Raw genomic sequence first — 16,693 nt, 5'->3', positions numbered from 1 at the left:
GGTGCTGTACTTCACCGTCCCTCAACCCTTTTCTAGTGAAAAAAGGGGGAGGGGGATTGGCAACGCCTCACGGGAGCAACCACCATGGAGGATGTGTCAAACTGGTACTCGCTTGACTCCCCACTGTATCATCATCAGCAGTTGCCAACCGTAAAAGTAAAGGGGATCAAAACATTGTGCTAAAGAAAACAAAACTCCGTGTCGTGATGTGAATGACCCAACTACGTGATAGGGGCTACCCTCCCGCAGATACCCCGAGCAACAGTGCCCGCACTAGCGAGCGTTCTGTTATGCCACATCTCTCAGCTTACAGATCCCTTCTCTCTTTCTATTCCTCTACACATTTCTGCCTCTTTCACTCTCTCTTCCAACTCTCTCCCTCCCTCTCCAATTACTTACACAAATCTCGCAGATACCCCAAGCAGCAGTGCCCCCACTAACAAGCCTTCTGTTCTGCCACATCTCTCAGCTTACAGATTCCTTCTCTCTTTCTTTTACTCTCCACGTTTCTGCCTCTTTCACTCTCTCTTACAACTCTCTACCTCCATCTCCATTTACTTACACAAATCTTGGTGATGCACATGCAGCAACAGTCCAAGATTCCCTCACACACAGAGCAGGCACAGCACAGGCAGCAACAGTGCAAGCTTCCACCACACACGTAGCAGGTACAGCACAGGCAAATAGGCGTGCAAGCTTCCCTTACACATGGAACAGGTACATCACTGACAGCAGCAGTGCAAGCTTCCCTCAGTAACACGTACACACAGCAGCATTACCTATGCACTTCCTTAACAATCCGCAGCATGACATCTATCTTCCAATAAACAAATATAACACATCCAGTTTATGAACATTTTTACACACGCCACACACAACTGCAGCTCTTACTGCATGCCTCAACAACGCACATGCAAAGAACTGTTAATGCATACTTACAACACGTACACATACATCAACAACAACGATTCCAGTATTTAAAAGTAGCCACACACACATTAAGTTCCGCATCCGCTGCAATGTTCTCTATTTTCATAATAAAGTTAACGTCACAACTTTGAGGCAGAATATTACAAGAGTTTTAGGTTACAAAGGCCAACTTTGTATACTTTGGAACGCTTTATATATACCATTTGTACGGTTAACTTGCACCACACAGTTCAAGTCGAATTAGAGTAAGGGAAAAAAAAAGGCTTTTGCTTTGTCAGTTGAGAGCGAACTCTTATGAGCCATTAAGGGAGTTGCCCAGGGAAGTCTACTGTCGCGCCAATGTCGAAACTCCATCTGCATACACATTCAAACATTCACACTTCCAAGTCGCACACATCATCTAGTGTGACTTTTCCTTGGGGCAAGGGAAGGACTAAAACCTTTGATCCTTTCTTAAAGTAAAAACCAAAAAAAAGGTTTTTTCAACGTTAGCCCCTATTTAAGCTGGGGGACGGATCACTTTGAATCAGACTCTATTTTTACCTGCGAGAACAGAACTCGGACTTACAGAAGGACGCTGTACTTCCTGATAACGACCAACAGCCACTGAAAAAATCCGCCATTCAATCTTCCAAAGTAAGTGCATGGAACTTTTATTTCAATACCCCTAAGGGACAGCATTGATACATTAACTTCAGTTTATTATAGCGTTTACTATCTCCACATTGCACCTGTGTCAAATTATTCTCCAACATGTTATTTTGGAACACTGAATGTTCGCTGTTAATATTTATCAAAGTAATACGTCATTTATCAAGCAGGTCATAGCTTTTGTTTGAACATACCGATACATATGTTTTTTTTTTATCGTTCTATCTTGTAGGTTATTCAGAAACATTCGACTTTTCATTGAAAGGGTAAAAGAAACGGCGCCCAAACATATATCATGTAAGTACATCCAACTGTTCACTCTGCTAACCGTTTTTGATTTCGTTCATAACACTTCAACTCACCACACAGAACATTTCTACCACTAATTAAAGGCACAACATGACTTTCACACATCTCTCAGCTTACAGATTCCTTCGCTCTTTCTTTTCCTCTCAACGTTTCAGCCTCTTTCACTCTCTCTTCCAACTCTCTCCCTCCATCTCCATTTACTTACACAAAGCGCGCAGATACCCCGAGCAGCAGTGCCCGTACTAGCGAGCGTTCTGTTATGCCACATCTCGCAGCTTAGATTCCTTTTCTCTTTCTTTTCTTTTCCTATCAACGTTTCTGCCTCTTTCACTCTCTCTTCCAACTCTCTCCCCCCTCTCCATTTACTTACACAAATCTCGCATATACCCCAAGCAGCGGTGCACGCACTACCAATCCTTCTGTTATGCCACATCTCGCTGCTTAGATTCATTCCCTCTTTCTTTTAACTCTCCACCTTTCTGCCTGTTTCACTTTCTCTTCCAACTCTCACCCCCCTCTCCATTTACTTACACAAATATCGCATATACCCCAAGCAGCTGTGCCCGCACGACCAATCCTTCTGTTATGCCACATCTCGCAGCTTAGATTCCTTCGCTCTTTCTTTTACTCTCCACGTTTCTGCCTCTTTCACTCTCTCTTCCAACTCTATCCCCCCTCTCCATTTACTTAGACAAATCTCGCAGATACCCCGAGCAGCTGTGCACGCACTACCAATCCTTCTGTTATGCCACATCTCGCAGCTTAGATTCCTTCGCTCTTTCTTTTACTCTCCACGTTTTTGCCTCTTTCACTCTCTCTTCCAACTCTCTCCCCCCTCTCCATTTACTTACACAAATCTCGCAGATACCCCAAGCAGCGGTGCACGCACTAACAATCCTTCTGTTATGCCACATCTCCACCGCTGTTAATAAATACACAACACAGGTTCAAGGTCCACCGTGAGAGACCAAGGAGGTCTATATGTGGGTCTTCTTTAGACCACCAATGTCACATTACAGGACTATATGTAGTTGTGTCACCCAGTTGTTGTATGTTTGTGGACAGCCCTGTGCGTTTTTCCCCTGCGAGTTTAAAAACCATATGCCCCAATGGAAATGCCCCCGTTATATTGTATTTCTGTCCGTATCAGAATTAGGCTGTAAAGTTAAAGGGCACCCATAATGAACGTCATTTTGAGTTAGAGTTACAAATGCCCTCTTAACCAAGGCAAAGTGGTGACTGAGACCTTTGGCTGCGTGATTTCAGCCAGGGCCCTACGTTTTTTAGGTGTACCCCTTTACAAAGACTGATGACTTCCCACCTGTAAGCGGGTTGTGCAGTCACCATTGCTGCTGAGCTCCTTTGCCTTCCACATTGTAAATGGACTGGTGAGTGCTGCACAAAATACAGTGTATGCTGCACAAAATAGAGGGCTCTTTTTTGCTGCCTCTTTCACTCTCTCTTCCAACTCTCTCCCCCCTCTCCATTTACTTACACAAATCTCGCAGATACCCCAAGCTGCTTTACGCCCGCACTACCAATCCTTCTGTTATGCCACATCTCGCAGCTTAGATTCCTTCGCTCTTTCTTTTAACTCTCCACGTTTCTGTCTGTTTCACTCTCTCTTCAAACTCTCTCCCCCCTCTCCATTTACTTACACAAATCTCGCAGATACCCCAAGCAGCGCTGCACGCACTACCAATCCTTCTGTTATGCCACATCTCGCAGCTTAGATTCCTTCGCTCTTTCTTTTACTCTCCACGTTTCTGCCTCTTTCACTCTCTCTTCCAACTCTCTCCCCCCTCTCCATTTACTTAGACAAATATCGCAGATACCCCAAGCAGCTGTGCACGCACTACCAATCCTTCTGTTATGCCAAATCTCGCAGCTTACATTCCTTCGCTCTTTCTTTTACTCTCCACGTTTTTGCCTCTTTCACTCTCTTTCCAACTCTCTCCCCCCTCTCCATTTACTTACACAAATCTCGCAGATACCCCGAGCAGCTGTGCACGCACTACCAATCCTTCTGTTATGCCACATCTCGCCGCTTAGATTCCTTCGCTCTTTCTTTTACTCTCCACTTTTTTGCCTCTTTCACTCTCTCTTCCAACTCTCTCCCCCCTCTCCATTAACTCTGACAAATCTCGCAGATACCCCAAGCAGCTGTGCACGCACTACCAATCCTTCTGTTAGGCCAAATCTCGCAGCTTACATTCCTTCGCTCTTTCTTTTACTCTCCACGTTTTTGCCTCTTTCACTCTCTCTTCCAACTCTCTCCACCCTATCTATTTACTTACACAAATCTCGCAGATACCCCAAGCAGCGGTGCACGCACTAACAATCCTTCTGTTATGCCACATCTCCACCGCTGTTAATAAATACACAACACAGGTTCAAGGTCCACCGTGAGAGACCAAGGAGGTCTATATGTCGGTCTTCTTTAGACCACCAATGTCACATTACAGGACTATATGTAGTTGTGTCACCCAGTTGTTGTATGTTTGTGGACAGCCCTGTGCGTTTTTCCCCTGCGAGTTTAAAAACCATATGCCCCAATGGAAATGCCCCCGTTATATTGTATTTCTGTCCGTATCAGAATTAGGCTGTAAAGTTAAAGGGCACCCATAATGAACGTCATTTTGAGTTAGAGTTACAAATGCCCTCTTAACCAAGGCAAAGTGGTGACTGAGACCTTTGGCTGCGTGATTTCAGCCAGGGCCCTACGTTTTTTAGGTGTACCCCTTTAAAAAGACTGATGACTTACCACCTGTAAGCGGGTTGTGCAGTCACCATTGCTGCTGAGCTCCTTTGCCTTCTACATTGTAAATGGACTGGTGAGTGCTGCACAAAATAGAGTGTATGCTGCACAAAATAGAGGGCTCCTTTTTGCTGCCTCTTTCACTCTCTCTTCCAACTCTCTCCCCCCTCTCCATTTACTTACACAAATCTCGCAGACACCCCGAGCAGCTGTGCCCGCACTACCAATCCTTCCGTTATGCCACATCTCGCAGCTTAGATTCCTTCGCTCTTTCTTTTACTCTCCACGTTTTTGCCTCTTTCACTCTCTCTTCCAACTCTCTCCCCCCTCTCCATTTACTTAGACAAATCTCGCAGATACCCCGAGCAGCTGTGCACGCACTACCAATCCTTCTGTTATGCCACATCTCGCAGCTTAGATTCCTTCGCTCTTTCTTTTACTCTCCACGATTTTGCCTCTTTCACTCTCTCTTACAACTCTCTCCCCCCTCTCCTTTTACTTAGACAAATCTCGCAGATACCCCAAGCATCTGTGCACGCACTAACAATCCTTCGGTTAGGCCACATCTCGCAGCTTAGATTCCTTTGCTCTTTCTTTTACTCTCCACGTTTTTGCCTCTTTCACTCTCTTTTCCAACTCTCTCCCCCCTCTCCATTTACTTACACAAATCTCGCAGATACCCCGAGCAGCTGTGCACGCTCTACTAATCCTTCTGTTATGCCACATCTCGCACCTCTGATTCCTTCGCTTTTTCTTTTTTACTCTCCACGTTTTTACCTCTTTCACTCTCTCTTCCAACTCTATCCCCCCTCTCCATTTACTTAGACAAATCTCGCATATACCCCAAGCAGCTGTGCACGCACTACCAATCCTTCTGTTATGCCACACCTCGCAGCTTAGATTCCTTTGCTCTTTCTTTTCTTTTCCTATCAACGTTTCTGCCTCTTTCACTCTCTCCTCCAACTCTCTCCCCCCCTCTCCATTTACTTACACAAATCTCGCATATACCCCAAGCAGCTGTGCCCGCACTACCAATCCTTCTGTTATGCCACATCTCTCAGCTTACAGATCCCTTCGCTCTTTCTTTTCCTCTCCACGTTTCTGCCTCTTACACTATCTCTTCCAACTCTCTCCCTCCCTCTCCATCTACTTACACAAATCTCACAGATACCCCGAGCAGCAGTGACAGCACTTCCAAGCGTTCTGTTATGCCACATCTCTCAGTTTACAGATTCCTTTGCTCTTTCTTTTAAAAGAATTGCATTAACAAAATGTTAAGTACTTCACGTGAAGACTTACAAAAGATATATTATAACCAACATTTCTTTCTTCTCCTTTCAGATTATTCAAACAACAACGAAAGAAACACAAGTTAAGGTAAATACTACTTTGCCAGTTAGGGCAAAGATTGTCAAAAGTTTATACCTTACAGTCCCCCCAATAAATTAGGTACTCGGAAAAGGTTTTTAATTTAAAATTGGTGCAAACATACTTTTATTATAACATCTAAGATGCATAGATGCTTGAAAGCAAGTTACCATCAAGGGAATAGAAAATTTAATAGCAAATCACAAGGTAAGCAATGCTTACCAAATAGTGTTTTTGCTGTCTTGCACAATTTATGCAAACCAGTAACTACTTGGAACTCTAATGATCTGCATTATATCATGGACCGTGGGGACGCTTTATATCTACAAATGCATTCTATTAACAAAGAAACACTTATGCATCCAGATGACTTGCCAAGGTATATAGACCACAATCAAGAGATATATTCACTCACGCTACGAAACGCTTACTACGGTGATGTCCTTAAACGTTTTGATAAAGCGTACCCAGATATTAGCACAGCATTAAATGTAACTCTTAATAAGCATTGTGGTGTTATACTTTGTATGGATGTATATGTTATAGCAATTTTCAAACATATGCAAACATACTTTGTATTTGATTCACATAGCAGGGACGATGAAGGCATGCCTCATTCTAACGGAACATGTGTTACAATTGCATTTCATTCTTTTGAAGGGCTGATTCAATATGTTGTGAAACTAGCATATCAGTTTACACATCAGGCTGATCAATGTGTCCAATTTGAATTAACACCAATAGATATAAAAATCATTCAGAGGAAATCTTTTACTAAAGCACTTACTGTGCACAATAAAAATAGGCACCTACCGCAAGAAAGAAACATTTGGGTACATACTACTGAATGTACTCCTAATCAGACTATAACATCAACTACAATGTCTTCATATAATGTACAGAATCAAAGTAAGCCAGGGAATAGCAATTTATCACAATTACCAGGAAATAGTAAATCTATACAGAGAACAAAGAAATACTCTCCGAAAAGAAAAAGGGATTCAAGTACATGTCCACAAAAAGTGGTAAAAAGGAAAAAAATTTATGCAGCTGAAGAAGACAATTCCAACTGTCAACAAATTGGTATTGCTCAAAAAAGACCAAAATTAAAGAAGTGTCAAAGGCAGAAACGAGGTAAACAAATACATACAATTATTAGGAAATTCCACCGTGAAATATTGCATGGGCCAGAGTACATTTGTACTCTTTGCAATCAATTGTGGCATAAACCAACGGTGAGAAATACAGGCAGTGTTAGCCAATCCGAAATTTTCAGAAAGTGTAACATTAGTACGAAGAAAACAAATTTAATTTGTATCACTTGCTATTATTACATTCGCAAAGATAAAATACCACCATGTTCAATTCTAAATGGCATGGGCTTCCCAAATGTACCAGCTGAATTAGAATTATATGATTTAGAAGAACGATTAGTTTCACCTAGGATACCATTCTTACAAATTCGGACTCTGCCACGCGGTTTTCAAAAATCGGTATCAGGTGCAGTAGTTAATGTACCTGCAGATGTTATGACAACTGTTACCATTTTACCAAGGCAAATTAATGACGCCATGACAATCCCAGTGAAATTAAAAAGGAAATTAGTCTATAAATCATATACACATTATGAAAATATTAGACCAAATACTGTAAAAAAGGCAGCTACATGGCTAGCTAAAAATAGTACAATGTTTAATGAATATGGTGTTACTATTAACCCTGACTGGGAGTATATACCTCCAGAAATAGAATATCACAATGAGACTTCGGAGACAAACAATTCATCTGATAGTTCAGACAACATAGAAGCTGGAAATTTGGATACTATGTTAACAAATGAAACTATTACTACAAATTCGGTGAATGTGTTAAGTTTAGCTCCAGCTGAACATAACACGCCAAGAGGTTTATATGAGGATAAAGATTCTGAGTTTTTGGCTTTCCCTACTATTTTTTGTGGTGAACGAAGGCCAAACAATAAGGAAAGGCACATACCGGTACATTATAGTACTATTTGCCAAACAGAGTTAAGAAGTTATGATAGAAGAGTCGCTAAATCTATTAGTAATGTCTTTTTTAAACTGAAGAAATTACATATTAAGCAGATCCACGGTAAAATCAACATTTCCATCAGGAAAAAATTTACAGATGGAAATAAAATAACTGCTAAAGACATAAAATATAATATAGAGAATGTTTTACAGTTTAATGAGGGTTACAAAGTATTAAAAACTATACGCAGTTCACCTCCATATTGGGAAAGTTGCAAAAAAGATATTTTTGCAATGATAAGGCAACTTGGCATACCTACTTTCTTTTTGACTTTATCTGCTGCCGAAACTAAATGGCACCATTTAATAAATATACTATTGAGAGTTAGAAACTTAAAGGAATGCACAGAGGAAGAATTTTTAAACATGTCTTGGGAAACTAAAAGTAAATTAATACAAGAAGATCCGATAACATGTGCAAGACAGTTTGACTATCAAGTTAGGAAATTCTTTAATTGTGTTTTGATGAATGGCACTAATCCTATTGGGGAAATAGTAGACTACTTTTACAGAGTTGAATTCCAACAAAGAGGTTCTCCACATATACATGCATTACTCTGGGTAAACAAAGCACCACTGTATGGTGTTTCACCAGTGGAAGAAGTCAATAGCTTCATTGACAAATATATCACTTGTCATAAGTCTGAGAACCCTACTTTACAACCGTTAATAAATTTACAAAGGCATGGTCATACCAAAAATTGCAGGCGTAAACATCAAAGGACATGCAAATATCAATATCCTAAATACCCAATGTCAACAACGCTTATATTAGAGCCATTAACACTTGAGGGGACAAATAAGCAATGGCAAGATAATATTAAAAGAATACATGAAGCTATGAATAGTACTACTTTTAATACACTTTCTTTTGCCGAATTTTTAGACTTCATTAAAATGGATGATAACGAATATATTACTTCAATACAAACTAGCGTACAAAAAACAACGATTTTTTTTAAACGAACACCAGCCGAATGCTTCATCAATAACTACAATAGTATTCTTTTAGAAGCTTGGCGAGCAAACATAGACTTGCAGTTTATACTGGACCCTTATGCTTGTGCTGTCTACATTATCTCATATATCAGTAAATCTCAAAGAGGAATTAGCAAACTTCTAGCGCAAGCTGCTAAAGAGGTACCAAGCAATAGTAATGTCAAAGATCAACTTAAACACATAGGAAACAAATTCCTCAACTGCACAGAAATTAGTGCTCAAGAAGCAGCATATCTCATTCTTCAAATACCATTAAGGAAAAGCTCACGATCATTTGTATTTATTAATACTAGCCGTCCAGAAAAAAGAACTTATTTAATGCGTGATATGGAAACAATTAATAACTTGCCTGAAAATTCAACTGACATTCAATGTGAAAATATTATTATAAAGTACTGCAAACGCCCACAATCATTAGAGATGTGCACGTTAGCAGACTATGCAGCTAATTTTAACTATGTGAAGAAAAAAACACATGGCAGAGAAATCAATGATAGCGAAGATTTACTTGCAGAACAAAACTTTTACAGCTCAGATGAGGAAGAATTAGAAATAGCATGTAGTCACGGGAATAAAGAACAACAGAAACAGAATTATGATTATGCTTTAAATAAGCGCACACAAGGGAAAATTATACGCTTTTGCAGATTTAACAAAAATAATGAACCAGAAGAGTATTATAGAGAGATATTAATGTTGCACTATCCATGGAGGGAAGAACATAAAATCCAAATAAACAAGGCAACTTACTATGACAGGTATCTGGAAGTTAAAACATTTGTTGACGCACAACTAAAAATCTATAACAAACAGCATGGAGAAGTTACAAACATTCTTCATGAACAGTGTCTTGAAAATGTAATTTCAGCTCCTCTATCACCAACAGTAAATATACAGAGAGAAGACGAAAATAATGAAATAAATAATATATATGATTTGGCGCTAGATTTAGGAATTAGAACTACCACCAATGAACAAACTTCAACTAACTTTTTCTTACCCAATGAGAAATACCAACAACTTATGCAAAACTTAACGGAAGAACAACTACAATTTGTTTACCATCACTTGCATTGGTTTAAAACTACAAGCACTCCATGCTATACTTTTTGCACCGGAGGGGCAGGTGTTGGGAAAAGTTTTGTAATATCTGCACTATATCAAACTTTACTACGTTACTATAACACAAAGGCAGGTGAAAACCCAGACAATGTTTATATCTTACTTACTGCTCCAACTGGAAAGGCTGCCCATAATATTAATGGCAAAACACTGCATAGCACTTTCAAAATACCTGTGTCGCAAAGTTTGACTTATAAACAACTGAGTCATGAACATAGAACTGCTCTACAAATGGAAATGATGCATGTTAGAGTTGTTATTATAGATGAAATTTCAATGGTAGGGCACAATATGTTAAATTTTATACATAACAGGCTACAAGAAATAAAATCATCTAATGAACCATTTGGAGGCATTTCTATTTTAGCCATTGGTGACTTTTACCAATTAAAACCTGTATTTGACAGATACATTTTTCAGGATTCTACACAGTTGTATGGTCCTTTAAGTGCAAACTTATGGAAAGAACATTTTAAAATTTTTGAATTAACAAAAATTATGCGCCAAAAAGAAGATCTTCAATTTGCTCAACTACTAAACCGGTTGAGAGAAGGCAAGCATACTGAAGAAGATATTTCACAAATTAAGCTAAGGGAAATACAACCTGATGAGAGTCTATTAGAAACAATACCATATATCATGTCAACTAATAGAGAAGTTAATGATATTAACCAAAATGTTTTGGAAAAACATTGCAAACATTATCCAGTCTACATAACAGTAGCAAGCGATACCGTAAGTTCTGATTTGTCAGAAAATGTGAAAAAAACAATTCTGAAGCAACTGCCCAAAGATCCACAGAAAACAATGGGCCTTTCACATACATTACACATAGCCTTACAACTTCGTTATGATTTAAGTTGCAATGTGGATGTAAATGATGGTTTAACAAATGGCGCAACTGGTGTTGTACAATTAGTTGAATTGATTAACAATACACCTATTATTGTTTGGTTGTTATTTGAGAATCAGAGTATAGGACAAACAACCAGACAACAATATAAACACTTATATCATTCACAAATTCAAAACACATGGACACCAATACATGCTATATCTAGACATTTTCAATATACTAAGAAATTTATTACCATTATACGGAAGCAATTTCCTTTACGCCAAGCCTCAGCACGGACTATACATCGCACACAAGGTGCAACTATCGAACCACTTTATATACACTTTAATAACAGCAAAATTCATCATTTGCATTATGTTGCTATTAGCAGGGCAAAATCAATACAAAATGTATATGTACAGAATTTTGATGAACGTAAAATATTAGTACATCCACAAGTTAATGATGAAATGCACAGATTAAGGACAGAAATGCCACTTGAAATACATATCCCACAGTTACATACATACACTGCACATTTCAATATAATTGCACACAATATAAGATCACTACAGAAACATTTTACTTCTATGATAGCCGATAGTAATATATTGCAAGCAGACATTATATGCTTAACTGAGATCAACACTACAAGGAAGGCTACAGATAGTGATTTTACGATACAACAATACCATCACATTATATTTGATAAATTTCATACATACAACACTAACCATGGAAGGATCATGTACTACAATTTTTTTTTATTTATATTGCCTATTTATGAGACACATGAAGGGATAGACATTTTAAATTTTACTGTACATATTCAGAACACGTATTACCTTATTATTATTGTATACAAACCACCACAAAAAAGTATAACTTCTCTTTTGGATTTTATCAAAAATATTACTGATTTTTACCCCACACACAAATTTATCATTATAGGGGATTTTAATGTGGATCTATCTCAACAAAATTCATACACTAAGCAATTAATTGAATTCTTTGAAGCTAAATTACAATGTAATCAACTCATTTCCAGTTACACAACTAACTACCAATCCATTTTAGATCATATATATACAAATGGAAACCTGCACAACTATGGTACATTAGAATGCTATTACAGTGATCATAAAGCAATATGGGTTTGTATTTAACATCTTATAACGCTTTTTCTATTTCAGATGATGTCTATTGAAGAAATCATTAACATTAATACCAATGACAACAAACCATATCAGAAACCCATACGAGTTAATGTAATCAACTGCTCTGGAAAAACTACTTACAAAAATGCAAAACAAGAACAAAAAATTCTATTTCATTTGGCTCTAGCAGATAAAACTGGTACTATGAAATGTACTTGTTATCAAGAAGAATTATACGAGCAAACTCAAAGTAACTGTGGACTACTGATACGCAACTTCATCATCAAAAACAAAACAATTCTAATTACTAAGCAAACAAAAGTTACAAAATTTCCGGCAATGAAAATTGAGGAGGGCCTTATCCAACAAGCGAAGAACATTTTGCATCCGCCTGCACCATCTGCTTCTCCCATTAAGGATATAAAACGTGCAACTCTAAAAAGTCTTATGACCGTTTCTGGGACAATATGTGGCGTAAGTATCAACGCAAATATGTCATCATGTCACAACTAAAAATGCCTAGTTAGCTTACACACACATTACACCTTTGCTAACTTCACTAACAAGCTAAATACACATAGCATTATACAGTCTGTCACACTATGTAGAAAGCACGAACTTTTTTACCCATAATATGCCAGAGTTTCTCTGTCTACTATAAATACAAGCACTCTCTACAAATCCATTTTTGGAAATAAACAATGCTACCTTTTCTAAAGGAGGTTCTGTTGGGTCCTTAAATATGACACCTTAGATTGCCATTCATACAACGCACTATTACTAAGTGTTTTTTCTTTCCGAATTTAATACAATGTTTCTTTGGTGTAGGAAGAGGACGTAAAGACTGTCTTTATCAATGGAGAAGATACTCCACTGAAATCGATTACTTTAAAAGATGCAACAGATGACATCAAAGTGACACTGTGGAGAGAAGCTACACTATTTAACATACATCTTGGAGATTATGTTACGCTAACTCATGTAACTGTCCATGAATTTAATGCACAGAAAATTTTGAATACAACGAGGCACAGCAAAATAGAGGTAAGCAGACAACTCTGGCTCTTTCAGACACTCTGGCTCTTTCAGACACTCTGGCTCTTTCAGACACTCTGGCTCTTTCTGACACTCTGGCTCTTTCTGACACTCTGGCTCTTTCAGACACTCTGGCTCTTTCAGACACTCTGGCTCTTTCAACACTCTGGCTCTTTCAGACACTCTGGCTCTTTCAGACACACTGGCTCTTTCAGACACTCTGGCTCTTTCAGACACTCTGGCTCTTTCAGACACTCTGGCTCTTTCGGACACTCTGGCTCTTTCGGACACTCTGGCTCTTTCAGACACTCTGGCTCTTTTCAGACACTCTGGCTCTTTTCAGACACTCTGGCTCTTTTCAGACACTCTGGCTCTTTTCAGACACTCTGGCTCTTTCAGACACTCTGGCTCTTTCAGACACTCTGGCTCTTTCAGACACTCTGGCTCTTTTCAGACACTCTGGCTCTTTTCAGACACTCTGGCTCCTTTCGCCCACTCTGTACCTTTTTCCCACTCTGTACCTTTCGCCCACTCTGTACCTTTCGCCCACTCTGTACCTTTTTCCCACTCTGTACCTTTCGCCCACTCTGTACCTTTCGCCCACTCTGTACCTTTCGCCCACTCTGTACCTTTCGCCCACTCTGTACCTTTCGCCCACTCTGTACCTTTCGCCCACTCTGTACCTTTCGCCCACTCTGTACCTTTCGCCCACTCTGTACCTTTCGCCCACTCTGTACCTTTCGCACACTCTGTACCTTTCGCACACTCTGTACCTTTCGTCCACTCTGTACCTTTCGTCCACTCTGTACCTTTCGTCCACTCTGCAACTTTCGCCCACTCTGTACCTTTCGCCCACTCTGTACCTTTCGCCCACTCTGTACCTTTCGCCCACTCTGTACCTTTCGCCCACTCTGTACCTTTCGCCCACTCTCTACCTTTCGCCCACTCTGAACCTTTCGCACACTTTGAACCTTTCGCCCACTCTGTACCTTTCGCCCACTCTGAACCTTTCGCCCACTCTGAACCTTTCGCCCACTCTGAACCTTTCGCCCACTCTGTACCTTTCGCCCACTCTGTAGCTTTCGCCCACTCTGTACCTTTCACACACTCTGTACCTTTCGCCCACTCTGTACCTTTCATGCACTCTCTATCACACACACACACTCTTGCTCTCAAACTAAAAATCTCTCTTTCAGACTGGACTTACAAACAAATAAAGTATAAGAATCTAAGGACTAATTGTTGCATTTCTTTTGTCTCAACAGGTAACAGCCCCACCACAGGAAAATATTGACATTCAAATTTATGGCGTCGAAAGCACCAAAGATGAAACCAGTATGATAACTATTAGGGTGACAAACACAGACGTTTATCAATCGATGCCAATTCAAAATGACATACTAATTAAATGGTTTATGTTGGATGATGAGGTGGACAACATTGGAAATGCACTTGTACATTATTTGCCACAAACTTGTGAAGTGGTGTTTTGTAATGGGAAAATCATAAACATTCTAAAAGAGAAAGACGATGAAGACATATGTTCAGAGTAAATATCTCATGTTGCCCTTATCTCTCATTTTTGTATAAAAATTCAAAGTAATTATTATTGTTTTTAATAAAAATTAAAAGGTGTGAAATAAAAACTTTGAACTTCTTTGATCTGGTTTTGGGAAAGGAAGGATACATACAAATACAACTACACTCAACTAATACAACATAGTCACACACATAGAACTATCATGCAATAACACACACACTCTGTACCTTGCGCGAACTCCGATGCTTTAAGCCACTCTGCATCCTTCCGCCACTCTGCATCATTCAGCCACTCTGCATCATTCAGCCACTCTGCTTCATTCACCCACTCTGCTTCATTCACCCACTCTGCTTCATTCACCCACTCTTCTTCATTCACCCACTCTGCTTCATTCACCCACTCTGCTTCATTCAGCCACTCTGCTTCATTCACCCACTCTGCTTCAGTGAGCCACTCGGCTTCAGTCACCCAGTCTGCTTCAGTCACCCACTGTGCATCTTTCACCCACTCTGCATCTTTCACCCACTCTGCATCTTTCACCCACTCTGCATCTTGCACCCACACTCTGCATCTTGCACCCACACTCCGCATCTTGCACCCATTCTGGTACAGCACAGGCAACAGCAGTGCAAGCTTCCCTTACACATGGAACAGGTACATCACCGACAGCAGCAGTGCAAGCTTCCCTCACACACGGAGCAGGTACAGCACAGGCAGCTATGAACAATGTGCCTGACCTTAGTGCAAGGTGAACTATCCCTTTCTTTCTATAAATTGCGATAAGCCTAGTACTGGATGTGTTAGCTCCTACTACTAGTTTCAGTGTCTATTGTCACATTTAGTTTGAACTATACATTCCTAAAGCCATATGTGTGTGTGCCCATTAATCCCTGGTGCTGTACTTCACCGTCCATCAAAACTTTTCGAGTGCACAAAAGGGGGAGGGGTATTGGCAACGCCTCACGGGAGCAACCAACATGGAGGATGTGTCAAACTGGTACTCGCTTTACTCCCCACTGTATCATCATCAGCAGTTGCCAACAGTAAAAGTAAAGGGGATCAAAACATTGTGCTAAAGAAAAAAAAACTCCGTGTAGTGATGTGAATGGCCCAACAACGTGATAGATCCCGCAGATACATCAAGCAGCATCTCGCAGCTTACATTCATTCGCTCTTTCTTTTACTCTCCACATTTTTGCCTCTTTCACTCTCTCTTCCAAATCTCTCCCCCCTCTCCATTTACTTACACAAATCTCGCAGATACCCCAAGCAGCGTTGCAAGCACTACCAATCCTTCTGTTATGCCACATCTCGCAGCTTACATTCCTTCGCTCTTTCTTTTACTCTCCACTTTTCTGCCTATTTCACTATCTCTTCAAACTCTCTCCCCCCTCTCCATTTACTTACACAAATATCGCAGATACCCCAAACATCTGTGCCCGCACTACCAATCCTTCTGTTATGCCACATCTCGCAGCTTAGATTCCTTCGCTATTTCTTTTCTTTTCATATCAACGTTTCTGCCTCTTTCACTCTCTCTTCCAACTCTCTCCCCCCTCTCCATTTACTTACACAAATGTCGCAGATACCCCAAGCAGCAGTGCCCGCACTACCAATCCTTCTGTTATGCCACATCTCTCAGCTTACAGATTCCTTCGCTCTGTCTTTTACTCTCCACGTTTCAGCCTCATTCGCTCTCTCTTCCAACTCTCTCCCCCCTCTCCATTTACTTACACTAATCTCGCAGATACCCCAAGCAGCAGTGCCCGCACTACCGATCCTTTTGTTAAGCCACATCTTTCATCTTACATATTCCTTCGCTCTTTCTTTTACTCTCCACCTTTCGGCCTCTTTCACTCTCTCTTCCAACTCTCTCCCCCTCTCCATTTACTTACACAAATCGCGCTGAAACACTAAGCAGCAGTGCCCGCACTA

The 16,693-nt window shown here is 40.1% G+C and overlaps 1 protein-coding gene across 2 annotated transcripts; it reads left to right on the top strand.

Moving 5' to 3' along the window:
* Positions 1-1,774: 1,774 nt before the first annotated feature.
* On the top strand, positions 1,775-14,844 carry LOC144824822 (uncharacterized). Of its 2 annotated transcripts, XM_078683815.1 has the most exons (5): positions 1,775-1,878; positions 5,990-6,025; positions 12,220-12,657; positions 13,012-13,227; positions 14,484-14,844. In XM_078683815.1, exons 3-5 carry the CDS (start codon positions 12,220-12,222, stop codon positions 14,769-14,771), a joined length of 942 nt encoding a protein of 313 aa, XP_078539941.1. In that variant the 5' UTR covers positions 1,775-1,878; positions 5,990-6,025; the 3' UTR covers positions 14,772-14,844. The 2 variants fall into 2 exon arrangements, with proteins under 2 accessions (XP_078539941.1, XP_078539942.1); XM_078683816.1 differs by lacking the exon at positions 1,775-1,878 and having other exon boundaries at positions 5,866-6,025.
* Positions 14,845-16,693: the final 1,849 nt, after the last annotated feature.

The sequence above is a fragment of the Lissotriton helveticus genome, chromosome 3_1, assembly GCF_964261635.1.
Source record: "Lissotriton helveticus chromosome 3_1, aLisHel1.1, whole genome shotgun sequence".
NCBI classification, from domain to species: domain Eukaryota; kingdom Metazoa; phylum Chordata; class Amphibia; order Caudata; family Salamandridae; genus Lissotriton; species Lissotriton helveticus.
The sequence above is the reverse complement of the archived record's forward strand: the minus strand, read 5'-3'. Positions and strand labels throughout refer to the sequence as shown.